Below are 27488 nucleotides of genomic sequence, written 5' to 3' on the forward strand. Positions count from 1 at the left end.
GAGTTTTATGGAACAGAAAGAACATATAGCATATATGGTATAAATATTAATTTAGTATGTGTTATGTTATATTTAATGCTGAGAAGTAGTTAAAAGGGTGATCAATAATACTTTTAAGCAAAAAAATTCATATTAGGATAAAATTCTATGGAGAAGTAGAATAGAGTTCAGTGAACAAGAGGAATGATAAAGTATTTCCAATTGTTACAAATCTTAAGATAATTTTAAATACTGAAAATGGTGGCTATCAAGTCTCTGTTATACTAAGATTTCACTGGATATACTTAAAAGAACAACTAACATTTGAATTTAAAATGTCAATATTTATAATATATGATGAAGTATATAAAACGTTATCTTTTGAAACTATTTAAGTATAATTATTTCAGATTTTAAAAAGAAAATCCATTAAGGTATCATGATGGTTTGAGGATACCATCAGCAAAATCCTGACTGTAAAAAAACACAAAAAAACACACACACACACACAGGAAAAGTGAACGAAACACTTCAATCAAAAAGGCAGAGATTGTCATATTGGAGAGCACAGAGTTGGTTACTGCTCTTTTTAATCAGTCTTCTCTCTTTAGCTCATACTATAGACATTTTAAAAATAAAGATACAAATAGGTAAGTGGAGGATAGAAAAAACATACAATGCAAACACACCATGCAAATAGCAAGCACAAGCAAGCTGGAATGATCATAAAAAATGGACTTCGAAGCAAAGAGTAGTAATGGAGATAAAGGAGCAAATTTTATAATAAGTGATTTATACATGAGAAAGACAGAAAAATCATAAATGTGTACCAACCTAATAAAAGGGCTTCAAAATACAAAAACTGACAGACATAAAGGGAAAATTCACAATCACGTTGGAGACTTTAACACACCTCTCTCAGGAATTGATAGACAAAAACAAAACAAAACAGTTTGAATATAGAAGGACTGAAGTGATGCTACCCACCAACCAAAAAGATTTGGGAACAAAGAACCACAAAGATTCTAAATTAAGAAGAGTGGGTGGGTTGCTTGGGCATTTATCTGCCTCCTCTTCTACACTAGCTAAGTGCTGTTCAAACTTATGACTAAGCACAGGTTTGTCACAGACCTGAAGAGAAAAACGAGAACAGGAGAGGCCTTGAGTTGAAGGAAAGAGCGGTCCATCTTTATTGATACTTTCAAACCCAAGTATGTTTTCTGAGCCTTTTTTTACACTCCATGATCTCATCCCATTCTTACATACGTAGTCTTTGAAAAAGAGCCCACATTTCCTTATCCCCATTTTACAGATAAGGAAGTCAAGTTCATAGGCTGACTTGCCAAAGAAACAAAACTGCAATTTTGCTGCCGGATCTAAGGGTGGACACAGTATTTTAAACTTCATCTGAGTGACTCTCCTGGGAGTGCAGTGAATTACCAACTATTTTCTTTCTTGAAAGTAGATTTTCTCCAATATGTCCAAATGTGCAAAGTGATTATGTAGAGGATTTTGGTTCCTCAGTTAAGAATCAGGCTCTATTTTCACACACTCCCTCAAAGACACAGTCAGATACCAGGCTGGACCTAAGAGAAGACAGTGGTTCACTCTGTGTTCAGACAGCATCCTAACACGTAACACTCCTTGATGGACTTACAAACTCAGTGTTGACCACACTCTTGGTTACCCATAAGAATCGATCAAGTTGTGGTTTAGAAACAAATTTCAAAATAAGCAGTATGTGGAAAATATGCAGGTTTACTCTTCCAATTAGCAAAACATACACTTTACAGATCATTTCATTACTGAATTTAGAGGACAAATCTCAGAGTAAAATGACTTTGTTTCTCGGCCTGAACCAAAATATGTTCAAAAATAAATATACAATTCAAATATGTTCTAGGCGAGTATTTAAGTACTGTATATATGTTTATTTACACTCTTCTCCATGTTATAATGAAGCATATTTTAAGGCTAATGGTGGTTTTATCTAGGGGAAAAAAAGTACATGCATACCAAGGAATGTTTTTCAGCTTCTTAGCAAAGCACAAAAGGGAGGAAAAATGATTTAACTTTTTAGTTCCAATTGTTTTCAATGTTTTATGTAAGGTCAAAGTTGTACAGTCTGTTCAGATTTTTATAGAACCTGAGTGAATAAAATGCAGAGGTAAATCACTACTTTCTATTTAAAGCAAACTGGCTTTTTACAAATCATATGACTTTTATTTTTTTAAAAGGGAAAAAGGAAAGAAAGCACATGTTCTCCCCAAAAAATAGGTCAGTGGGTTCTTCCTCCAAGTAGTCCAGACTCAGGGGGGGCTCCTCTAATCTCAGCCAATGCTGCCGGCTTGTCCGCTGTGGTCGCTCTGAGCAATCATGAGAAACAGGACTGACTGGACTATTACTAGTGCATGACACACAAGCTTCGAAGGAAATAGCAAATAATAACTCAATTACTCTTTGTGGCTGATTTTTATTCTGAATCAATAAGCTAGAGGTGAAGGTCTCCACAGCCCCGTTATGCCTTCTTCCTCCTGGACACAAACTGAAGAAAAGGGTTAAGGCAGCGTGTGTTAAGATGTAGCACTACTTCTAAAAATATTTGGAGGAGACAGACATGAATCCCAAGTTCAGATGTGCTTAAGTACTGAGTTGATTACACAAGTATGAAGAGGTCCTTGGAATGCACAATTGATTTTTAGCAAGTGTGGCGATTCCATTTTGATTTTATAAAAGTAGGCTGAGTCACATGAATGTTTAAGAGTGACTGAAAAACCAAGACTACATGCTTTTTCAGCCTAAAAATAACCAAGGGTGGAGCCGAATAGGAACATACATTTCAGCAGAAAGGTGATAAACAGAAAGCCAAGCAGATACTATGTGAAAATTACTCATCTGGGTGGGAGGGGAAAGGAGAGGGCGTTTGGAATGGCATTAGAACACAATGTTTGGAATATAAAACGTCTGGAAAGAAACATCTGGAAAGAAACATCAAAGGTTAATAAATATTCAGTCTACATAAAATACAGGAAAATAGGAGAAAATACTGAGAGTACTTTGCTGTACCAAGGAGATATACTGTAGCCTAGATTACTCTTTGGATACTTCACTTCAGGGGTCCTCAAACTTTTTAAACAGGGGGCCAGTTCACTGTCCCTCAGACCATTGGAGGGCCGAACTATAGTTTAAAAAAAAAACTATGAACAAATTCCTGTGCACACTGCTAAGTGGGCTGCTAAACAGGACAGGCGGCAGCGGCAAAAACACCCGGCGGGCCGGATAAATGTCCTCGGCGGGCCGGATAAATGTCCTCGGCGGGCCGCATGTGGCCCGCGGGCCGTAATTTGAGGACCCCTGCTTTACTTAATTGGCCTTAATTGCATATAAAGTGTGTGACACAATTAGGGAGGCTTTGTCTTTAATTTAGCTCTGAAAGAAGCATGAGTGGATTGAAACCCTAATCACAAATCATTGTAGATCATTAGAGCAATTAAGAACACAATTTCTTCTCTTGAAAACCTTTCACATAGATAACCTGCTAACCTTTGGATCCAGGTTTCAAACTTGCAAAAACCTTGGGGTTCTTAAGGGCAAGTGAGAGCTCATTGAGGAAGGAAATAAAGTGGGAGTCTCTCTCAGATTTCTTTGACTCAAAAATGACGACAATGGTAAAGTGGGGTTCTGGGCGGGTGAGGAAGTAGGTGCTCTGAACTTTGTCATCGTAGAAGTGAACCACTTTCTCCAAGCTGTTCAGGTCGGAGGTGCGGTCCGTCATGATCATGATGACGTTGGGCCAGTGCATGACCGGCCTGTCGCTGGGCAGAGACACTACGGCTGGATACTGGTCCACACCCTTGGGGGCCTCTCTGTAGGAATGGGGGTGGTGATAGCCGTGACCCTGAAAGCTCTCAGACCCTCGGTTATCAAAGATTAAAGACACGTTGGCAGCATCGTATTTCCTGATGAAGCTGGAAATCTTTCCAAACAGGTCTGGGTTGGCTTTTGCAGTCAACGTTTTCATTTCTGAAGCAGTCGTTTGTCGGCTCAGTGCCTCATGAAAGTAGAAACTAAATTTGGCAAGAAGCATGTTTTTGAGTTTCATCAGCCAAAGGAAAAGGTGTGGGGGCTGAACAGCCTTCTGAGACTGCCCTCCAAACAGATGTTTCTTGGTCTCCCGCTGCTTTTCAAAGATCTGGCCCCAGGTCTGCAGCTTGGTGTGAGCGCTGTGCAAGTTAACCAGAGACGGCAGGAACTTCCACTCTGAGACCTGAGCCTGGGCTTTCAGGAGATGACTCAGGACATCGACTTCCAGCTGGAAACTGCTCTCCAAAGGGCTGAGGATTGGGTGGTGAAATCTGAAGGGGGAAGGGAAATTAACAGAAATAAGTGGAAATATTACTCCATGTTGACATTTTCTGCCCTCAAAAGAAATGTGGTCAGATAAATAATATTACGTTTGAAGGCAGGGGAAGGAAAAATGGAAGGATCCCATGTTCACTTATTTAAAAAATTCATTCTGGCCCATGCTGGTGTGGCTCGGTTGGTTGAGCGTCATCCCATGCACTGAGAGGTCACCAGTTTGATTCCCTGTTGGGCACATGCCTGGGTTGCAGGTTCATTACCCAGTAGGAGGTGTGCAGGAGGCAGCTGATTGATGTTTCTCTTTCCCTCTCCCTTCCTCTCTCTCTAAATACATCAATAAAAACATGTTTTAAAAAAGTTCATTCTGACATAACTTTACCATTTCAGAATTATGTCATCATATTCTCCTAGGTCCGTGGTCGGCAAACTGCGGCTCGCGAGCCACCTGTGGCTCTTTGGCCCCTTGAGTGTGGCTCTTCCACAAAATACCACGGCCTGGGCGAGTCTATTTTGAAGAAGTGGGCCAGCTGGAGGCGTGGGGGGCGGGACTCAGGGTGGCCGATTGGCTGGCGGTAGGAGCAGGGGGCGGGGACTTGCGAGTCCCCGCCCCCCGCTCCTCCCGCCGGCCGTTGTTGCTTAGGCCGGTGCGGTAGCGGAACTTGGGTGGCTGATTGCGTGGCTGCTGGCACCAGTTTTCCGACAGCAGCAGTTTTCCTCTGGCCACTCCTCCCCCCCCCCCCCCCCCCATCGGAGCGCCTCCCGATCGGAGTTCCTCTCGGGGTGGCCGATCATGCTGGCGGGAGGCGCTCTGATCGGCGGGTGGCCAGAGGAAAACTGCTGCTGGCGGATAACTGGTGCCGGCAGCCAGGTGAAGGAAGGTCTATTGCACAAAACTTCGTGCAACGGGCTCCTAGTATACAAATAAAAGGCTTTTGTTTTTTAACTTCTTATTTACCCTTCCTATGTCTAGTATACTCTTGATATTTAATAACTAGAGGCCTGGTGCATGAATTCGTGCACTGGTGGAATTCCTCAGCCTGGCCTGCAGGGATCGCCTGAAACTGGCTCTCCGACATCCCCTGAGGGGTCCTAGATTGTGAGAGGGCAGTTCTCGGGTGACACACCCCAGAATTGGGCTCCCTCCTCTCTGGTTCCAGGTGCGTCACCGAGAACCGCAGCTGCCAAGTCACCGCAGCTCGACAGCTCCTGCTTTGAGCGTCTGCCCCCTGGTGGTCATTGTGCGTCACAGCTACCAGTCAGATAGTTGGACGGTCACTTAGGTTTTTATATATAGATATGTATATTTTTAATTAAATTACTATTCACTAAATTAATTTTATGACTCAAGAATTGCTACCTGTTGTTTGTAAAACATAGTCTACTTTACCTGTAGTAACAATATTGAGGGGGAAGAGGATAGGATGTGAGCGTATCCTCCCTCCCTGCAGAGGGGGAAATGGGCAAGTGCAAAGACCCTGAGGTCCGTGAGAGTGTAACCCTTTTTCATCAATATTTTTTTCTGTGCTTCAGGTCTCCTCTTCAGAGTCACTTCCTTAGAAATGCCTTCTCTGTCTAATCCCCACCAATTATATCCTCTAGTTTCTGAATACCTGTCTTCCTCTTTAGTAACTTAAGCATATAATTTATCAGACAAACTGGGACATATGGTTACCTTTGCTTTGAGCTCCTCTCTGAGGGGAAGTAAAACCTGCCTACTTTTTCATGCTTTTATCTACAACACGTGGTACATAGTAAAATTCAGTGTATGTGCTAATTGTGTTAAGAACCGAACCCTAGTTTCTGTCACATTGATTCTGCCTGTTGCTTATGATCTAAGTGAAGTTCTGTAACAATGAAATAGAATGGCTAAGGAGGTCACCTCTGTATGGAATCTCTACTGAGAGTGTTCTTGCTCAATTTTTTGTTTTGTTTTGTTTTTTCTGAGAAGCGCCAAGGAGGTTTGGTGTCTGCCGAGCCTGGTGCATCCCCCTTCTCAAAGTGCCTACATCAAGCCCTCACATTCTTCCTAAAGATCCAAAGCATCTTTCAAAGTTGCAGGAATCTGCTTAGCAAGTGACCCATTTGAAAGGTATGGACAGAATGGAGCATTTACTGAGCACATCCAGGCAACTCAGGAGATGATTTACAGGCCCGAGCCCATGGGATTTCACGGCTTCACTGTCAATGAGACAGAAGCCTCTTACACAGCTGTTTTGGCCCCAGTTGAAAGGGAAAATGCTGGTTATCAATTAAATAATTAGGAAAAAAATTATCACAAGTATACCTAGAGTTGTTAAAAAATGTATTTACACACTAATTAAAGGAATTATGGTTAAGAGACCCATACTAGGTTGGACATTATAAGACCAGAACTGATTGTTATGTGATCAACAGGATGTAGTTACTCACACCACCACCACAACAACATTTTGGTTTTTTTTCTATTACTTGCATTTTACCTTCAAGATAGGGAAGCTAAAAACATAGGTGGAGGAGCTAGTCTAATAATATACTCAAAGAATCAGAAAGATAAAACAGATCTCAAGTCCTCTAGCTCAGGTGCTTACGTAATTAACTAATTTGGACTATTCAAACATGGCATGAATAAACATTAAGAAAGTCTAACACAGACACACAAAATCTTTGAATTGTAAGAAATGCTCCCACGCCCTTGGCCTAAAGGCTAAGGCCCCTGAACACTTAATGAGCATTAAGCATCACAAGATTCTATAACTGTGAATATCAGGAAAATTTACCAAGGAACTAGAAACACAGCAAGACTGCTAATAACAGAAAATGGCATGAGATTGGAGAAAATGCTACCACAAATAATACTCTGTTATTTTTCTACTTCCAGTTGGAAATCATTATATCCCCAATGTTCTCCTTGAAAGAACATGAATTATCTTACAAACCTTCAGGAAAAAATTCTGAACAAGTATAAATATATACTAAAAGTGCTTAAATGCTCAACATTTATTAGAATGCATGTGAATGTTAAAGTTACTTTTCAGTTTTAAGAAGAGCTAAAAATACATATTAAAATTATTCTGCCAAGACTTTGAGATTAGCATTATGATGTATCATTTCCCCATTTCCATTCTGCTGTGTGCTTCATACCTATTCACAACCCACACTATAGGGCAGCAATTTGCAACTTTTTCATTTCATGCACATATAAACTAATTACTGAAATTCTGTGGCATACCAAAAAATACATATTTTTCCAATCTGACAAAAAAAAGGGGGTATAATTTGATTTATTCACACCAGATGGCTGTTGTGATTTTTTTAAAATTTGACAATCTAAGAGAAAAGAGATCAGTGCCCCCGACTAAACAGCCAGGTATTGCATGTTTTAATAGTTCTTGCAGCATACTGGTAGAAAACTGCTCCTATAGGGGAATCTGTTAAATTGTTGTAATCCAAAAATATACATCTCAGCTATGGCAACAAGCTTGAATGAGTCTGAATACAGAATAAATTGACAACTATTTGCATAGAACATCTGCTTTTTAAAAAGCCCTGGTCGGGTACTCAGTTGGTTAGAGCATAGTCCCAATAAGCCAGGATTGTAGGTTCGATCCCCAGTCAGGACACATACAAGAATCAACCAATGAATGCATAAATAAGTGGAACAACAAATCAATCAATCTCTCTCTCTCATCAATTTTTTAAAAGGCCAGAAAAAGAGAGAGTATACATGCACAAAAAAAGAGAGTGTACATGCATTCCTTCCTCTGTAAATCCCTGTAAAGGAGTTCCTTCCAAAACAAACCATGCATGTGAGGAGTCAGAAACCTGATTAAAAATAAATCTGTAGTACAACAATGTGAATGTACTAAGTGCCACAAAACTGCACATTTAAAAATGGTTAAAATGCTAAATTTTGTTACCACAATATTTTACCACAATAAAAAAACAAACACCTGTGATATTCTCTCATTTAAAACAATTAGTTTACTAGTTTTTAGATGAATTAGCCAGAAGTTTTCCCTGCAGGACCCTCCATGCTAAAAGGACGTATTTATAATGGATACACATTTGTTTAGAAGAAGGAGCAATTCCTTTGGTTGAAAGATTGTACAGGAGACAGGATTTGAGCTGAGCCATAAAGCTTAAAGAGCAGATAGGATTAAAACAAAATAAAAGGAGCTAGTACAATTTAGCTATGTGACGATGAGGGCTTACATTTCTGGTCCCAATTTGTAACCACCGCTGATTCCACACCCTTTGCCATGTGATTCTAGAGCTTCTCCCACCCAAAGAGGAGTGTCTTTTCCCCACCCTGGACTATGGATGCACTGGGCCATGTGGCTTGCTTTGGCCAAAGAGATATTAACAGATCTGATGAAGGCAAAGGCTTAAAATGAGCTTGGCTGGGCTTGTTCTTTTGCACTTTGGCCATGGCCACTGACTAGCTGATCCCACTCTAACCTCAGACTCAGATTGGACACCGTGGAGCAGACTAAGCCCAAAGCTCACAGCAATAAGTCAAGCCTAGTGAGACCAACAGTGTACCCAGCTAAGATTAACCCAGGTATGCAACTCTCGAAATAGACCTGCTAGCCTGTGTGAATTTTGGGGTGGTGGTTATACAGAATGACTGTGGCAATAGCTAAATGATATATGATAGAACAATGTGATGGGATTCAGAACATGCTCCTCAAAAATATGGTACATGCCTTGGAGTCAGTTCTGATTCTTGGCAACCCTATGATGAGTGATGTCCACAACCTCCTGTCCTCAATACCTCTGTTCAGCTCTTATAGATTCATGCCTAAGGCTTCTTTTATGGAGTCATTCCATCTCATAATTGGTCTTCCTCTTTACCTGCTGCTTTCTATTTATCTCAGCATTACTGTCTTTTCCAAAGAACCCTGCCTTCTCATGATGTGCCTGAAGTAGGACGGCTTCAGTTTTGTTATTTTTGCCTACCTCGACGTTCCAAGCTTAATTTTCTCTAAGACCTACTAGTTAGTCTTTCTGGTTGCCCAAGGTATCTGTAGAGCTCTCCTTCAACACTGTATTCCAAATGCATCAATTTTTTTTCCCTTCCTCATTGTCCAACCTTTACATTTGTATATAGTAATTGGGAATGTGAGGGTGTGGGATGCTCTTAGCCGGGTCTCTCTAATGATACATCTTTGCCCTTGATGATCTTTCCTAATTCTCCCACTGCTGCCATTCCGATTGGCCTTTTTATTTCTTGGCTACAGTCTCCATTTAAATTGATGACTGAACCAAGGTAAGCAGAATCTTTAACAATTTCTATACTGAATGAATCTGAAAAACCCACATGCCCAGGAAGGACTTCTGACCCTTCCTTGATTCAGGTCATAAAAGTCTCAAGTGAAAGGTGCCATCCTCATTCCCTGAGTAAAGGAGCATCCTTATTTCCAAGGACTAAGGAACACAGAGAGGAAGGTGAATGAACAGGCCTGCTGTTACCCCAGTTTACTACACTTAGCTCCCACCCTTTTTCATCCTAGTACATTTTCCCACAACTCTCCATTCAAATCTAGCACAAAAACACATAAGTTAAACAGCTTCTTTGGGTCTTCATTTCTTATGAAGGCTTCCCTGTCTTGTAAAATTTATATTCAATACCTTTGTATGCTTTTCTCTTGTTAATCTGTCTTTTGTGTGTATTTTTAAATATATATATTTATTGATTTCAGAGAGGGAGAGGGAAAGAGAGATAGAAACATCAATGATGAGAATGATTGATCGGATGCTTCCTGCATGCCCCCCACTGGGGATCATGCATGTGCCCTGGACCAGAATCGAACCTGGGACCCTCCAATCCGCAGGCCAATTCTCTATCCACTGAGCCAAACCAGCTAGGGCAATCTGTCTTTTGTTAAAGGGACCCCAGCTGAGAACTTAGAAGGATAGAGAAAAAAGATATTTTGCCACCTCTACAAATTCAAGGACATTCTAAGCAAAATAAATAATATGAACCAAGGTAGGAAATGGGGAAAGATTTCTCTGAGGCTTCTTCCTCTTTACTAAGAGTTTGGCTGCAATTTGAGGCATTTGATGGGCCTTAGACGAATTTGAAAATGTAGGCTGGGCAAGATCACAAAAGGCCTTCAGTCTGCACTGTTAAGATTAGGCATGTCAAGTGTCTAGAGTAGAAGGCATCTCACAGAAATTGCATTCTTATTGGTTTTGCTTAGAAAATTTTCAGTGAGGGATAATTAACCCTGTTGAACTATACACACAACTGTTTCATTAACAGTCTTATCATCCATCACAAATCTTTTTCTGAAGAAAAAAAAAAGGGCATAAAGACTAAACAAATCACAGTTCTGCCTTTGGTGAGAATTCTGCCATTTGAAGCATTCAGATAAAAAATGCAAACAAAAGTTTTATGAAACTAAAAAAAGATTCTTTAAATTCTAGCTATAAAATTATGATTAAAGAATAAAAAATCATTATGAATGGTGTGTTATTCCCATACCAGAGGGATTTTTAAAAGCTCTCTAATGTATGAATAATTGTTGGCTTCTTTAAAAGCATTATTTCTTAAAAGCTATATTCTTGATTTAGGAGAGTAAATATTAATTTGCATTAAATCTACCAGTTTTGTTTTGACCACAAAACAAAATTAGCCAGAATTTTCTTTTATGCTCACTGTATGAAACAGGTAAATAAAGTCAAAACAAATTCTACAGACTCAAAAAACATTTCATTGATGCCTCCTTGGAGAGAAATCCAGTTCTATTTCTCCTCAAGAGTATTCAAGGAATAGTAGACACTCTCATCTTAAACAAACCAAGTTCATGTTTTTTCTTCTAGAAGGCACACAAAAACTCTTATATGAGTAATGTTAATTATTTGATTTGAAAGGCAGCATCATAAATGACTGTGATTCTTAAACAAGATTTGTATTTGTATAATAATGTAATGTTTACCAAAAGAGGAAACCTTTAACATCTTTCTACTCTAACACACTGGCTTGCAGAGAAAAAAACCGAAACATGCTTGCTTTCCATTCATCTTTGAAAGCAGGCTGGACATGTCAGGACTAGAGGTTTAGACTCCATGCTATATATCATGCATGGAGTTAATTTTTTAATACAAAAGCAGTCCATGGTTTAAAACATGAAAAATTCACACAATTTTTTATAAGTGTTCTGACATAGATCAGATATATTGGGGCAAGTAAGCATTCCCTGAAAGATAAATTGGGTCCTTTGGGAAAAAGATTAACTCATTCAATACAACAGAATAGCAAAATATGAATTATTTCTCTAGAACACTGGGACCATAAAAGAAATGTGCTTGGTGTAGCACAGATGCCAAATCAAAAAAACTGTAGAAAAAAGGATGTTATTCCCAGCAAAGGGCAAATCATGTTTATTTATACCTAAAATAATCCCACTTGCAAAAGAAAATCAATATATTATACAGGATTTCTATTTTTTAGAATTTCTTAACTAAGGAATTTTATGCTGTTCAAATTAACCGAGTCTCTAATGTAGATAGTTTTCAGGCTAGGATGTAACTGTGATCCGTAATTCCCTAATGATTAGAGAAAGGTAGCATGGGTGGAAGATGGAGACTGCTGATGAAAACACCCACTGACCATGCATGGTATTGCAACCCAGTTCCATTGGATTGCATCAGCATCCAATCAGAAGGCTGCTGGGCGCAGCCAAGTGCTGCCCTTGGAGTTTCAAGAATGCAATCCAGGCTTTTGCAGAAAATGGGAGAAATTGGCAAGCCTCTGAGAAGAGGGATGTTTCAAAGAACATTCAAAGATGATAGGTCACAAATTTAATATAATAAAAACTAAAACAGCTAAATCATTCCTAGGAGACACACACGTACACATATACCCATGCACACACATCTGTAAGGTTCAATACTCTGTGTATCCTAGCGTTGGCATCTTTCTCCTATTTTTCCAAACAATTTTTTTCATGCAGACTATGTATCAGTATCACAGGGAACTTTTAAAACATACACATTTCAGGGCACCCAATCCAGAATCATTAAATTTTACCCTCTTAGGGAAAGAGAGGAGGGGCCCAGGAATTAGTATTTTCTTAAGCTCTGAGATGGGTCAGCAAACCACTGTCACATTAGCTTTAGCAATCACCACATGAGATCTCTTCCCCTTGAGAATCATTATCTCCAACTATACTTAAGTTTTTGGTTTTCAAACACTTATTTTATTTAAATAAATATATACATATATAAATCAGATTTGAGAAAGAATACATTTACAAACAGAAAATTTGTACACATGTAAAATCTATATATATAAAAGCCTAAGCGACCATTAAGAACAAACAACCGGTCTACCAGTCTCTATGACGTGCAATGACCACCAGGGGGCAGACGCTTAATGCAGGAGCTGCCCCCTGGTGGTCAGTGCGCTCCCACAGAGGGAGCGTCACTCAGCCAGAAGCCAGGCTCATGGCTGGCAAGTGCAACTGTGGTGGCAGGAGCCTCTCCTGCCTCCTTGGCAGTGCTACTGGGCGGAGGCAGCTGGGGCTCCTCCGCGGCCACCTGCCACCTCAGCACTGCTACATCCCTTGGGGGATGTCGGACTGCCGGGTTTTGGCCTGATCCCTGTAGGGCCTGGCCTGCAGGGATCGGGCTGAAACCCAGCAGTCCAACATCCTCCCAAGGGGTTCTGGATTGCAAGAGGGTGCAGGCCAGGCTGAGGGACCCCACCCATGCATGAATCCATGCACCAGGCCTCTAGTTTGTTTATAAAAAGAAAATGTGTATATTTACATACATGGACTATTGGCATGACAGGAAGAGCTTGCTAACATTTATTGCTTCTTAGGAAGGGAATTAAGTAGCTAAAGGACAGGGGGCAGCAGGTAGACTTTTCACTATGAATTCTTTTGTGCTTCATAAATTTTGACCCATGTTCATATATTACCTATTAAAATTAATAAAAAGAAAATTTAGAATATATCATAAGTTCAAAAATACAAGACAATAAAAATAACAACTATGTAGAACATTTTGGGGACAACTGAGGAAATCTGAATATGGGCTCTATATTAGATGATGGCAGAAAACAGTGTTAAATGTTTTGTGTGGAGACTATGTTATAGTTTTGTATGGTTCTTAGAAGATCCAATGGAGTATTTAGGAGTGAAATGGCATGATGTTCGCATTTGACGTCCAAACAACTCAGGAAAATAAAATTATATGCTGAGAGAAATAAAGCAAGCATGGCAAAATTTTAATAACAGTGAATCTAGAAAAATAATATCTCATTGTACAATTTTTTTAAGCAATAGTTTTACTGGTATTTAATTCATATATGTAACATACACCCTTTAAATTATAAAATTCAATGGTTTTAATATAGTCAGAGTTGTATAACCATCACCACTATATAATTTTAGAACAGTTCCATGGCCCCAAAAAGAAACCATTTATACATTAGCAGTCACTCCCCATTCTCCCTCCAGCCCTCCAACTCCTGGCAACCATTTTCTGTGTCTACGAATTTGTAATCTACTTCCTGTGTCTATGATTTTGCCTATTCTGGACATCTATATCCTATATAATAAAAGGCTAATATGTAAATTGTCCCCTCGATGGGGAGTTCCAATGGGAGTTCGACCAGGGGGTGGGGCCAGCCGGCCAACTGCCTGCAGCCCCACCCAATAGGGGCGGGCTGGCAGGCCAACCTCCCGCTAGCCCCATCTGCCCTGACCCCACCCATGCATGAATTCATGCACCGGTACTCTAGTTTACACTAATAAAAAAGAAAGATGCAAACTGACCGTACCTTAGCAACACCCACCAGCCAATCAGGAGTGAGTATGCAAATTAACCCAACAAAGATGGTGGGTTAATTTGCATAAATAGGCACCGAGCGGCTGGGGGTGTTCCACACCGCCCCAGCCACTCCGGGCCTCTGGGCAGCGTGGGAAGGCAGAAAGGCGGCTCCGGGCCAGAGCAAAGGCAGAAAGGCAACTCCTGGCCAGAGTGAAGGCGGTGCCAGCAGCCAGGGGAAGGAAGGCCCATTCTTGCACAAATCTTTGTGCATCGGGCCTCTAGTATAATAATAAAAGCATAATATGCTAAGTAGACTGGACAGCCGAATGACCTTCCAAACGAAGCCGGGGCTGCGAGGGCCACGGCAAGCCACCATGGCTGCGAGGGCCAAGCCCCTTGCACAAATTTCATGCATCTTGCCTCTAGTTTAATATAAATGGGATGATACAATATGTAATCTTTTATGACTGGCTTCCTTCATGTAACATAATTTTACTAGGTTCATCCATGTTCTAGCATGTAGTACTTCATCCCTTTTATTTGCCAAATAATACCCCACTGTATGAATATGCCACATTTATTTATTCATTGATGGGTATGTGGGTTGTTTCCACCTTTTGGCTATTACCAATAATACTGCTATGAACATTCCTGTGAAAGTTTTTATGTGCGGGCATATGTTCTCATTTTGTATTTTTCATTGGGCATATATATACCCAGGAATGGGATTTACTGGTCATATTACAATTCTATATCATTATCCTATTCTTACAACTTTTCTGGATGAGTAAAAATTTCAAAATTTAAAAAAAACTAGGAAAAAACGTTATAAAGAAAGAATAAAAACATGATAATATATTAATCAAACTATCTGTGCTCAGAGAAAAGACGTACATTACATGATTTTGCCCAGTATACAACCCTTATTCTTCGCAAGGGAAGTTAGTAAGTGCTTACAATGTTTTCCATCTTACTATGACAGAAGACTATTACTTCATAATCTTACTTTGTCTTATTATTTATTCAAGAAATAAAAATAGATCTTGTTTATTGACTTGCAAAATGATCAACAGAGATGAATTATTTACCTGGACTGGGTAAAGAGCATCTCACTATTGATACAAGCAATAATGCATACAGACAGAATAGAGGCTTTGGGGTCACAGAGGAGGGGGGTTCAAGATAAGTTGCATGGCCCTGGGCATACTTAACTTCTCTGAGACTCCATAAAAGAAGAACTATCTACACCTATATCTCAAAGCAGGTATCATATAAGAGAGTATTACACAGTGCCTGACATACAGTAGTTGTTCAATATCTTCCTTCAAAATAGTTACATAAAAATATTTCCCCCCGTTTTCCTGCAAGCTTAAAAATCAATTGCTGCTGCTTAACAGAAACATTGATATGTTAGTTTTGAAACAAAAAAACAAGTCTACTTCTCCATACAGATGACCTCCAATTGTTTTCTGTTTCTGCCTTTTCACCTGAGCTCTAGATCCCCATTTCCAACTACCTAGTGAATCTCTTCTTGAAAATATGCTAGCAGCTCAAGCTCAAATTGCTCTAAATTTTGCTCACTACCTTCTACCAGGTAAGCCAGCCCCTCTTGACTTCTCAATCCTGTAAATAATATTATCATTTAAGGTGAAAAACCTCCAAATCACCTTTGACATAAACTTCTCATTACTCCCACTATCCTGTTGCCAAGACTTGTAGACTTTTCTCATCCTCATCTCCTTTTCCACTGTCTTGCAACCATGAGGCTCTATCACTGATCAGACTACCATACTAGCCTGCTGAACTAACCTTCCCTCCTGTGACCACTCCCTTTACCATCCCATCCCATCCCACCCACCAGTGCCATAGTCATCAGTTTAAGATAAGGATGAGAACACAACACTCCCATCTTCAAAAATCTTCCATGGTTCCCCACTACTTATCTACTATTCACTTATTCATTCAACAAACACCTTTTGAGCACCTATATGTGCTAGGCTCTGTTCAAAGTGCTGAAGACACAGAAGCTGCCATGGAGCTCACATCCTAGTTGTGAGAAAAGAAAACACACCCTGAGCAAATAACAGTAATTTCAGATGGCAAGAAGGAATGTGAAGAAAATAAATCAGGGGAACAGAAGAGTGACTAAGGGTAGGATAGAAGAGAAGGGTTCCCTGACATTTGAACCAAGACTTAACTGACTGAGTAGATAGCTAGGACAAGAGGGTTTCAGGAAGAGAGACCAGCAGGTACCTCACTCTGAGGCCTTTCAGTATTCTGAACTCACCTTCTCATCTCAAAGCATTTGCTCCCTTCTTTCCTACCTTTGCTTTTAAAACCCTGCCTGCCCTTAAAAGTCATCTCTGATTCTACGTCTTCCTTGAAATCTCTTTTAATCCCCCCACTTTGCCTCCCTTCCCCAGACCATTAATCAGATAAGTATTATCCTTCATTTGGGAATATAAGTTAATCTATCTACCTTTCTCTTTTAGGCAAACATACAGGAAGTCATATGTCCGAAAGAGGGGTATCCTTCAAAGTAATCACTAGGCCGAAAGCAATTATACAGGAGTTTCTAACACATGTTACGTAACAGGTACATGAAAGGAATAAGTGGATAACTCACCAAGGTGATTACTTTGAAAGGGCATTTATTCAAATAGTGGTTTGTTAAAAAATCACATTATTTTATAGATAACTAGAGGCCCAATACATGAACTCGTGCACAGGTGGGGTCTGGCTGGCAGGGGAGAGGGGACATGAGAGGTTGTCTGGCCGACCCCGCCCCTGATCGGGGTGGGGGTGCTCATCGGGGGTGGGATCAACCGGGGGAGGGGCTGCGGGAGGTTGGCCGGCCAGCCCCACCCTCTGGTTGAACTCCTGGTGGAGGGGACAATTTGCCTATTAGCCTTCTATTATATCAGATTCTCTTTTGGTTGTATAAACTTTTTTTATAATATATCTTTTAAGACTTATTTCATTATTGGTCTTTCTCTATTGCTTAGAGAAGTATCCATCCAGGATGGTGTTAACTAAGCCCAAAGAAGGTGCCAAATGCACACTTGTCAATTAATTAATCTATACAAAATGCAATAGAGCTATTCTCCTTTGTTTTTTCATCATAGATCTTTATAAGAGTTTGGGGAAAAACTGAGAGTCTGCGTGGGGTCCAGAGGCTGCCACATTCTATCCCTCCCTCCTTCTTCACCTACACTGACCTGGAGCTGTATTTCTTGAGGATGGTGTCCAAAAGGCCAACGAGCTCTTCAGCATTGATGAACTTCTGTGTGCTGAGGGTGTACATCTTCTCATAGAAGTCTGCAATCTCCATCCGCGCCTGAACAAAGAAGCAGAGCTGCTCTGACAGGTGGGAAAGGAGTTCTTCCACGTGAGGAGCGGTCCCTCCCAGGGTGCCCCGGCCAGTCACCACCTTCTTCAGCTCGTTATGCAGGGAAGTATAGATAGTGCGGATGGAGTCCTTCCTGCTGAAGAAAGACTGGCCCCCTGGTAGGCAAATGACACAAGCACATGAGAGGTAAGGAAGAGAAAGCAGAAGCACAAGATACCTCTCGGCATTCAAAGGAAAGGATCTGAACTGCTGAGCTCAGTGAGTTTACATCTACCATATTCTCTAACTTCTATGCTTGGGAGATTTAAATATTTTGAGGTTGATAATTTCACTGAAGAGCAGTCAGTTAAATGAATGCCTGGTACCACTCATTAATGTAGCAATGGACCTATGATTGGTTTCCTTACCCACACACCAATTCCCAACCACCCCACTTTAATGAGGACTCAGATTCATTTCAGAGAATAATTATCCTAGATCTAAAAAGCCCTCCTTCCACATAAATATATTTGAAACAAACGAGAACACCCAATTATGAAAAACTATTGTTATTCCTAGTAAATCAGCAAATTTTATTTCTGCTTTAGAGTTACATTTTCCTTTGAAACTCATCTTTTAATCTTATCTTTCAAACCAGAAAATGGAAAATACACATAGATCTCCCTCATACAAGAACACAGACTACTGGCTCTCAGGAGAAAAAAGGACAGCTTAGTACTCTTAACAAAGTTGACAATATAGGTTTTAATAAGCAGCACGTTGTGAATCACTAAGAGCAACAAGCAATTATAAATAACTGCTATTGTAACTCAGGGGTTCCAAAGGAAATCAGCAAAATATAAGACCAAATATATCCTTTTCAACAATCAAAAAGGATCAAATGGCATAGATATAATTTCCTTACTTCTATATTAATACATGATCAACTATATTTCTGAAAATTATAGAGCCAGCTTCACAAATGTTGCCTTAAGCAATTCTGCTAATCATCAAAGGGTCGGAAGCAAGACATTAGGAAAAGGAAGAGAAACAGGACAAGTTTAAAACTATAATTCTTAGGAAATATAAAAAAACTCAGAGATGGGTGACGTTTTAAATTTTCTATTGATATACACAGAAGGCTTTAATGAGTGAATTTATTACTATTCTAAGATATCAGTTAGGAGTGAAAATTATTTACCAAGGCATTTGTAAAAATAACCTCTTAATGAATGAAAGATTTCACAAAGTTGTTTTTAATCCATTGTCCAGCTAATGATTTAAGAAATGAATCTGGGCTTCTAGTCAAGAAGGTGGTGTAGGTAAATGTGTTATTGTATCCTCCCACAACCACATCAAAATTACAACTAAACTACAGAACAACCATCATTTAGAACCACCTGAAATTTAGCTGAACGGAAATCCTACAACTAAGAATATAAAGGAGACACCACACTGAGATTGGTAGGAGGGACGGAGACACAGCACAGTCTGGCCCCACACCCACATGTGCTGGATAAAAATCGGGAGGGATATCTCAGCTGCAGAGATCTCCCCTGAGGAGTGAGGGGTCCCAGCTTCACACCAGGCTCCCCAGCCCAGGGTTCCAGTGCCAGGAAGGGAGGTCCCCATACTTTCTGATTGTAAAAACCAGCAGGGATTGAGGCTGAGTGAGACAGAAGGCTGGTGGAGTCCCTGGCAGTTCCTCTTAAAGAGCCCTCACACAGACTTGGACTCACTCTCTCTGAGTTCTAGCACTGGGGCAGCATCTGGAAAGGCACCAGGAAAATACGAGGAGAAACTGAATTGTCTGGCATCAGGACGAGAGCTGGAGGGGGCAGCTTTCTCCCAGACAGAAGTGCTGGCAGAGGCCATTGTTTCTTTTCTGAGCCCTCCCCCATCAGAGCCAGCAGGAGGGTGCTATATCTGAGTCTCCATCAACTTTGCTCACATTGTTCGCCCTGTCCTAGTGATTCCCTGAGATCCTGCTCCACTCAAGCTGTTTCCAGTGACTTTTCCATATGGCCTGTCTTGGCTCAGGCTTTAGACTTTCCTATATAATCTCTCAAAACAGCATCTGGCCTCAGTGTGCCCCATACCTCTCACTAAGTGGCTCTGGGCCCAGCACTAGCAGCAGCTGGCCTTGTTCATACGTTGGCCTTGCCTGGGCACCTCCAAGCCCAGCACAAGTAGCAGCCATCTGCAGATGGCTTTGTAGCTCATGCTGGATGGTCCCGGGCAGAACTCAGGCAGCAGTTGACCTTGGCTTGCAACTCCAGGGAGGCTCCAGAGCCAGTACACCCAGTGGACAGCTTCAGACCACATTGAAACGCCATCCACAAGCATCACACTCAAGGGGCACTCAGCAGATACCAGAGCCCTGCTGAAGTAAGCTCCGATCTATGAAGTGGGCCCTTGCACAGCTGATCCTCCACAGGGGTGGGTTGATCAAAGCCAGACATGCAGCTGATTGGCCTGGGGGTAAATCCCTCCCATTGATGGGGGGTGGGAGGACACATACTTGGGATGCCCAACTTGGTTGAACAGGGAGGCTGTGCCACTGGACCTTACAGGACACCTACTACATTAGGCCACTCTACCAAGTCCGGGAGATGTAGTAGCTCTACCTAATACATAGAAATAAACACAGGGAGGCTGCCAAAATGAGGAGACAAAGAAACATATCCCAAATGAAAGAATAGAACTCCAGAAAAAGAACTAAACAAGATGGAGTCAAGCAATCTATTAGATGTAGAGTTCAAAACACTGGTTATTATAAGGTTGTTAGTGAGAATGCCAACAACATATTAAAGGACATGGAAACCGTAAAACGAACCAGTCAGAAATTAAGGATACACTAACTAAAATGAATAATAATTTACAGGGAATCAACAGTACAATAGATGAAACCAAAAATCAAATCAGCAATTTGGAATATAAGGAAGCAAAAAAACATCCAATCAGAACAGCAAAAAGAAAAAAGAATCCAAAAAATAAAAATAAATGTGGATAGTGTAAGGAGTCTCTGGGACAATTTCAAGCATACCAACATTAGTATCATGGGGTTGCTGGAAGGAGAAGAGAGAGAGCAAGGAATTGAAAACCTATGTTAAAAAAAAAATTATGGAAAAACTTCCCTAACATGATGAAGGAAACATACATAAAAATCCAGGAAGTACAGGTCCCAAACAAGATGAACCCAAAGAGGCCAACATCAAGACACATCATAATTAAAATGCAAAAGGTTAAAGACAAACAGAGAATCTTAAAAGCAACAAGAGAAAAACAGTTCATTAGTTACAAGGGATCTTCCATATGATTGTCAACTGATTTCTTTTTTAAAAATATATATTTTATTGATTTTTTACAGAGAGGAAGGGAGAGGGATAGACAGTTAGAAACATGATGAAAGAGAAACATCAATCAGCTGCCTCCTGCACACCCCCTACTGGAGATGTGCCTGCAACCAAGGTACATGCCCTTGACCGGAATCGAACCTGGGACCCTTCAGTCTGCAGGCCGCCGCTCTATCCCCTGAGCCAAACTGCTCAGGGCTGTCAGCTGATTTCTCAACAAAAACTCTGCAGGCCAGAGGGATTGGCAAGAAATATTTAAAGTGCTGAAAAGCAAGGACCTACAGCCAAGATTACTCTACCCAGCAAAGCCATCATGAAGAATCAAAGGACATATAAGAGCTTTCCAGACAAGAAAGAGCCAAAGGAGTTCATCACCACCAAACCAGCATTACATGAAATGTTAGTCTTCTTTAAGAAGAAAAAGAAAAAAATACATAAAACATATGAACAATAAAACGGCAATAAGTACATATATACATATTAGCAATTGAATCTAAAAAACAAAATAAACAATCAAAACAGAAACAAGCTCATAGATATAGAGAACATTTTGATGGTTACCAGCTGGGAGGGAGACTGGGAAGTACAAATTGATTGTTACAGAATAGTCATGGAGATGTAAAGTATAGCATATGGAATATAGTCAATAATATTCCAATAACTATATATGATGTCAGATGAGGAGATTTATTGGGATGATCACTTAGTAAGTTATATAATGTCTAATCACTGGATGTACACCTGAAACTAATACAATATTGTATGTCAACTGTAACTGAAAAATAAAAAATGTAAAAGAAATAAACAACCACGTACACAGATCTTTCCTATAATCTGGGAAAGTGAAATGTCAGAAGTCAATCAAATGCAATGAAGGCACTTCACAAATTCTGTTCACTAAAACAGTCAACATATCCTAGTTTATATCCTTCATTTTATAAGTGGCCGTGACTGTCTGTTTGGATTGGAGGACACAGAAAAATGGACAGTTTCATGGCAGTGAAAATGTAAAAAAACAAGTGATGAGCCGTTGGCCAGGTTTTTGTTTTTGATGACCTTAAATCTGCTTTAACTCTCCTTTTATCAGAAGACAAAACAGAAGGATTCCGAATTGGAAGAATAGTTTAAGTCCCAGAATGCTATTACTTGAAGGTGAGGATGTGGGTGGATATTAAATCACATTTTTTGGCCTATGGTATTTTACCTCCCCTCCCCCTCAAAAAAAAAAAAAAAAGAAGAAAAAAAAAAGGAAGGCAGGAAGAAAGAATAAATGAATCTTATAGCCCTTACTACTATGGTAACCACCTTGTCCCAGTTTATCCATGACTTTTCCAGATTTTAGCACTGAAAATGTTATTCTTGGTAAATACTTCCTTAATCCCATATCCAAGGAACCCCATCAGTCCTAGGCAAATCTAGAAGGTTAGTCATCCTATTTACTACTGGTTCCACAGACAAACAACTAGCACTTAAAAACCATTTTCTCCAATTTATTGCTTAAACCACTGACTAACATTCACATCATTTCTCCTAATAGCAGCAAAATTCATAGGTACAGGTGGATTGAACTGGACATCAACATCCCATTCAAGACTATACCTTGGAGGGTTTGCCTTCCTTCCATGCCCACACTTAGTCCAGCTTTGCAGATTTTGTAAAGTGACGGTACAGAATAAATAGACCTCTGTGCCAAGGTCTAGGACAAAATTTCTTAGGTTAGGAAGGTAATAAGAGTATCATGTAAGACCTAAAAGCTCTGACAGTCTGACCAACTTGGTTCTAAATCCCAGCTTCCATACTTGAAAGCTGTGTGATGTGGGAATGACTTAGCTACTTTGAACCTTGGTTATTGTTTTAAATGCGAAATTAGTAATAAAGCTGCTAAGAAGGCAAATTAAGTAACATTTGGTATACAATGTACCTAGAGCAAAGCACATATTTAATCATGCTAACCTCTTTCCCTTCCATTTATAACTGATATAAGAAAACGCTCAATACTGCATAATTGGGCCTCTGAAACTCCATGGTAAATTGGGAGTTTCAAGTCCTGTAAAAAGAATAGCTATCTATTTGACAGAGCTAGGTGACCTCAACTCTGCACTCACTTCCAGTGTTAAACAGTGTGGCCTTCGTGATACCTTCTTTCATCAGATTACCCTTACCTAGCGGAGTTAAGCATGACATGAAAACAAAGAATATCTTTAAAAGCTTATCAATAAACATCAATCACTAGTATGTGAAAACAAGTGAAGTAACACTTATAAGGAAGGGACAGACCACCAATGCCATTTCTTTATCCAGCCCTCTCTTCTCAAAGCTCTCAGGAGCACAATCCCATTTATCGACTAGCCTGGTTAGGAATATCCAATGAGGATTAGCCTTCCAGAGATACCAGAATTCTTTCTCTTTTCAATTTTTTGAATTTATAAAATATGAATATTTTAATTTATGAGTGCTCATTATTTCTCAAAATTTCAACAGTCTATCTCACACATGAAATTTCAGGGTATAAGTATATTCAAGGAGCATGTAAAACATCTAATTGGGTATTTTATTCTACAACTTCTGGATAACTTTTAAATGTCAGTTCTCAAGTTATGTCATTTTCTACCACACTAAATTCTAGCAACCAGAGGTTGAGGAAACTCTCCAGTAATGAAACAAAGGGGACAAAAGTATGACTTTCTAAAATCGTCCACAAGCACTGAGTCACTTATCCTTCCCCAAAGAGATATACTCCCTTCAAAGGGAAGAGAAGGCTCCAAGATAAGGGCTCCACCCAGAGTTTTTCACAAGTGAGCCAAGACCAGAACAGAAAGCTCCCAGTCGGGTCTGTCCTTTGTCCAAAAGACATCTATAATCAGGATTCACTGCTAAGGTCGCCAATAAACACGTTACAGAGCTAGGTCAAAAGGACTCACTTTTTTAAACCATGTTTTAAATGTTTAAAAAATACATATAGCCGAAACCGGTTTGGCTCAGTGGATAGAGCGTCGGCCTGTGGACTCAAGGGTCCTAGGTTCGATTCCGGTCAAGGGCAAGTACCTTGGTTGCGGGCACATCCCCAGTAGGGGGTGTGCAAGAGGCAGCTGATCAATGTTTCTCTCTCATCGATGTTTCTAACTCTCTATCCCTCTCTCTTCCTCTCTGTAAAAAATCAATAAAATATATATTTTTTTAAAATAAAGATAAAAAATACATATAAAATTTTTTTGTTGTTTTGCTTTTTAAAGAAAACCATAAAGCCCTAGCTGGTTTGGCTCAGTGGATAGAGCGTCAGCCAGCAAACTGAAGGGTCCCGGGTTCAATTCTGGTCAAGGGCACATGCCCAAGTTGCGGGCTCAATCCCCAGTGTGGGGCATGCCGATCAATGAGTTTCTCATCATTGATGTTTCTATCTCTTTCTCCCTCTCTGAAATAAATAAAAATATATATTGATTAGCAAAGTAGTTAAAGAACGTGACAATGTTTCAAATGGCAACACAAACAATTTTTTAAGAAAATGGAGAGTTGGGGATATACAGATGGCCAAGAGACATATGAAAAAATGCTCAACGGTCACTGATCATCAAAGAGATGCAAATTAAAACAACAGTGAGGTATCACCTCACACCCATAAAAATGGCTACCATCAACAAATGACAAGGATGTGGAGAAAAGCTAAGATCTGGAAACAGCCCAAGTGTCCATCAGCAGATGAGTGGATAAAAAAGCTGTGGTATTTACACCATGGAATACTATGCAGCAGTAAAAAGAAGGATCTTTTACCCTTTGAGACAGCATGGAGGAACCTGGAGAGTATTATGCTAAGTGAAATAAGCCAGTCAGAGAAAGATAAGTATCTCATGATCTCATTCATATGTGGAATCTAATGAACGAATTAAACTGATGAACAAAATAGATCCAGAGGCATAAAACATAGAACAGACTGTGGAATCTCAGAGGGGAGGTGAGGGAGGGTGGGTGGATGGGAAGATACCAACCGAAGAACTTGTATGCATATATGCATAACCCATGGACATAGACAATAGGGTGGTGAAGGGGGGGCGAGGGGGGCTAGAAGAGGTCAATGGGGGAAACAAGGGGACATGTGTAATACTTTCAACAATAAAGACTAAAAGAAAATGGAGAGTCAACCCAATAATCATGAAGTCATATTATATTAGCATGTTGATATCACAAACATTCCAATACCAAAAAACTGTAAGGTATTTACAAAGTTAAAATTAACATCTGGAACCTACACATTTACTATACAAGTGAATAAAAGTGACAAGTCACCTGGGAGCCTGAACAGTGCCTGGCCATGTTTCCCAGTGTAAAATGCTCTGTGGGTCAATTTCAAGGCATAGTGCTCAAGCTTATCCATGAAAGGTGGGGTGCACGCAGAACCAATCACAATGCATAATATGGCCCACTTCACAGAACCCAAGCTGGAGACAATGATGGTCTTACACATGATCTTATACACAGGACAGCCAGTTTTGTTTACCTAAAACCAGGCACATACAACTTAACTAGAGTAGCAAACTTTTTAAATAGGGATGCATAAATAGGCTTTAGGAAATCTAGCTGAATGCTCTCAGATTATATGCAAAATTGTATTACATATGTATTTTTCTGGGGAATAAGGTTTAATGAAATTCTCATAGATAAGCTTAAAAAATTAAGAATCATGGCATTGGGGTCAATCTCCACACTTCGTGAAGAGGGGGAATCTATAAACAATAAAACTGCCAGAAAATTACCTACCTTCAATGTTACAGTCAAAATCCTCCCCATTTACATATATATGTAAATCATAATACAGGTACAAATTTTTAAATACGTCATGGATACAAATACAATCTGACAGTTTAAAAGCAGGTATTCTGGTTTGGGCTCTGTCACCTACTCACACAACTGCATGTACACAATTTGCCAATATGTAAAAAAGGGGATTAATAACACTGCAACAGCAATTGAAATCTGTGAGAAGTGCCACTGTAAAAAGGGGAAGAAAAAATGTACAAGGTGAAACTATCTAACCAGTTTTTGCCAATGAGTTGACATACTAAATAACAAGTTATTATTTGAACAGCTAAGGCAGAAGTTAAGATCTCAGAAAGACTTGCTCCTTTAGTGTTTACTGAAAGTAAGATGTACATACATGGGCACCTTCAGGCAATATAAAGAAACGGGGGTGAAGGGGAATCAAAATGGAATCTGCACTCAATTTTTACATTTCTATTCTATATTTATGCGTCCTTTGTTCATACCAGAACCTGTGCCTCTGACAATTAAAGGGTCTAAAATAGGCCAAAGAACTAAAACAGCGCTAAAAGCTCTGTGATTCATATCTATTACTGATAATTATAAGTAGTAATACCTTGTATGCATAGGCCTTGGCTTTTACATATATTATGTCCTTCTGATCTACTTATATTGTTTCTGCTAGTTTAAATTAATTGAATCTGCTCTTGCATCTTATTTTCAGGGGCGAGATTTTATCATGGGATGATAAGAGTGTTTACCATTTTCCCTGTAAATCCCCTCTTGCTAGTTAGTGTTAGGCATATTTCTTGCCTTTCCTGTCCAGTATTCATTTACTTCTTCGTTCATTAAATATTTATTGAGGGACTACGAAAAGAGAGGAGGCCTCCACTTATAACTCTCAGGGGCCTTAACCTTAATAAGCCAGACAATTGTGTTCATTAACTCAACTAGGTTGGTATTAACAACTTTTGCTCCTCTGGCGGCCGTGTCACTGTTAGAAGAGCGAGGGCAGAGTTTGCTTAACTTCTCACTTATGGCACCAATCCATGCACTGGGCAAAACAGATACATCCATCGGTTTGGGACACAGCCCGGCAAAAAAGCATCCACCCCATCCGCCAATCTATCCGCTGCGGCGGCCGGTGGGCGGGGTTTGTGGAAGCCGAGGGAAGGAAGGGAGCAGTGGGAGGAGATCGGGGAGCGCCGAGTAGGACCTGCAACTGGAAGTGACAGAAACAGGGAACCCAAGGCGCAGCCGACAGGGGAATATACCCCCTTTCCTTCCTCCTCAAGGGTCACGGGGGGGGCGGGGCGGAGGTACCTAGTTTCTGCCCCAGGTAGGTGAGGCTGTGATAGACCTTCTCGGCTGCGGCCAGGTGGGCCAAGGCCGCCAGCAGCGACAGCCAGCTGCCCCCCGCGCTCTTGTTGGCCTCTCGTTCCTTCTCCACATTGTCCTTGGCCTTGTCGTAAGAGAAGACACCCAGGTGAGAGAAGAATGTCTCCAGCACAGCCTGTTCCACCGGGACCGGGGCGGCCAGCGGGATAGACTCCCCCATGCGAGCCGCGCTCCAGCTCCACCCACGTGGCTCAGCTCTCCCTCGCACTTCCGGGTTCTCAGGCAACGTGCGCGCCGCGTGCGTGCGCGTCACCGCCGCCAGCGGCGGGCTGGGGAGCGCGCTGCCGCCGGGACCGCGCCTGGGCCTTAGAGGGCGCGGGGGAGGGCCAAGGAAGGAGGCGGCGGCTCCTCAGCTCCCGAGCAGCTTCGGTGCTTCAGGCCCCCGCAGCTCTGAGTATTCGGACCCTCGGGGCAGCGCGCGAAGTGCCCAACTTGCTGCTCCGTGGAGCTGACCGCGTTCTGAGGTGAGCTGAGAGGCCCCTCCCGTGACACCGCGTCAGTGTTAATGACGTCACGTTTACATGACGTCAGTCGTTCCTGCCCTGGCATCT

The 27488-nt window shown here is 40.8% G+C and overlaps 1 protein-coding gene across 1 annotated transcript; it reads right to left on the bottom strand.

Annotated features, from left to right (window-relative positions):
* Window positions 1-1222: 1222 nt before the first annotated feature.
* Window positions 1223-27098, bottom strand: KICS2 (KICSTOR subunit 2). Its single transcript, XM_079775695.1, has 3 exons — window positions 26863-27098; window positions 17322-17607; window positions 1223-4334 (listed from the first exon to the last, which is right to left on the bottom strand). Exons 1-3 carry the CDS (start codon window positions 27095-27097, stop codon window positions 3518-3520), a joined length of 1338 nt encoding a protein of 445 aa, XP_079631821.1. The 5' UTR covers window position 27098; the 3' UTR covers window positions 1223-3517.
* Between the last annotated feature and the right edge of the window lie 390 nt (window positions 27099-27488).

Source organism: Cnephaeus nilssonii, assembly GCF_951640355.1.
Source record: "Cnephaeus nilssonii genome assembly, chromosome: 6".
Taxonomy (NCBI): Eukaryota; Metazoa; Chordata; class Mammalia; order Chiroptera; family Vespertilionidae; genus Cnephaeus; species Cnephaeus nilssonii.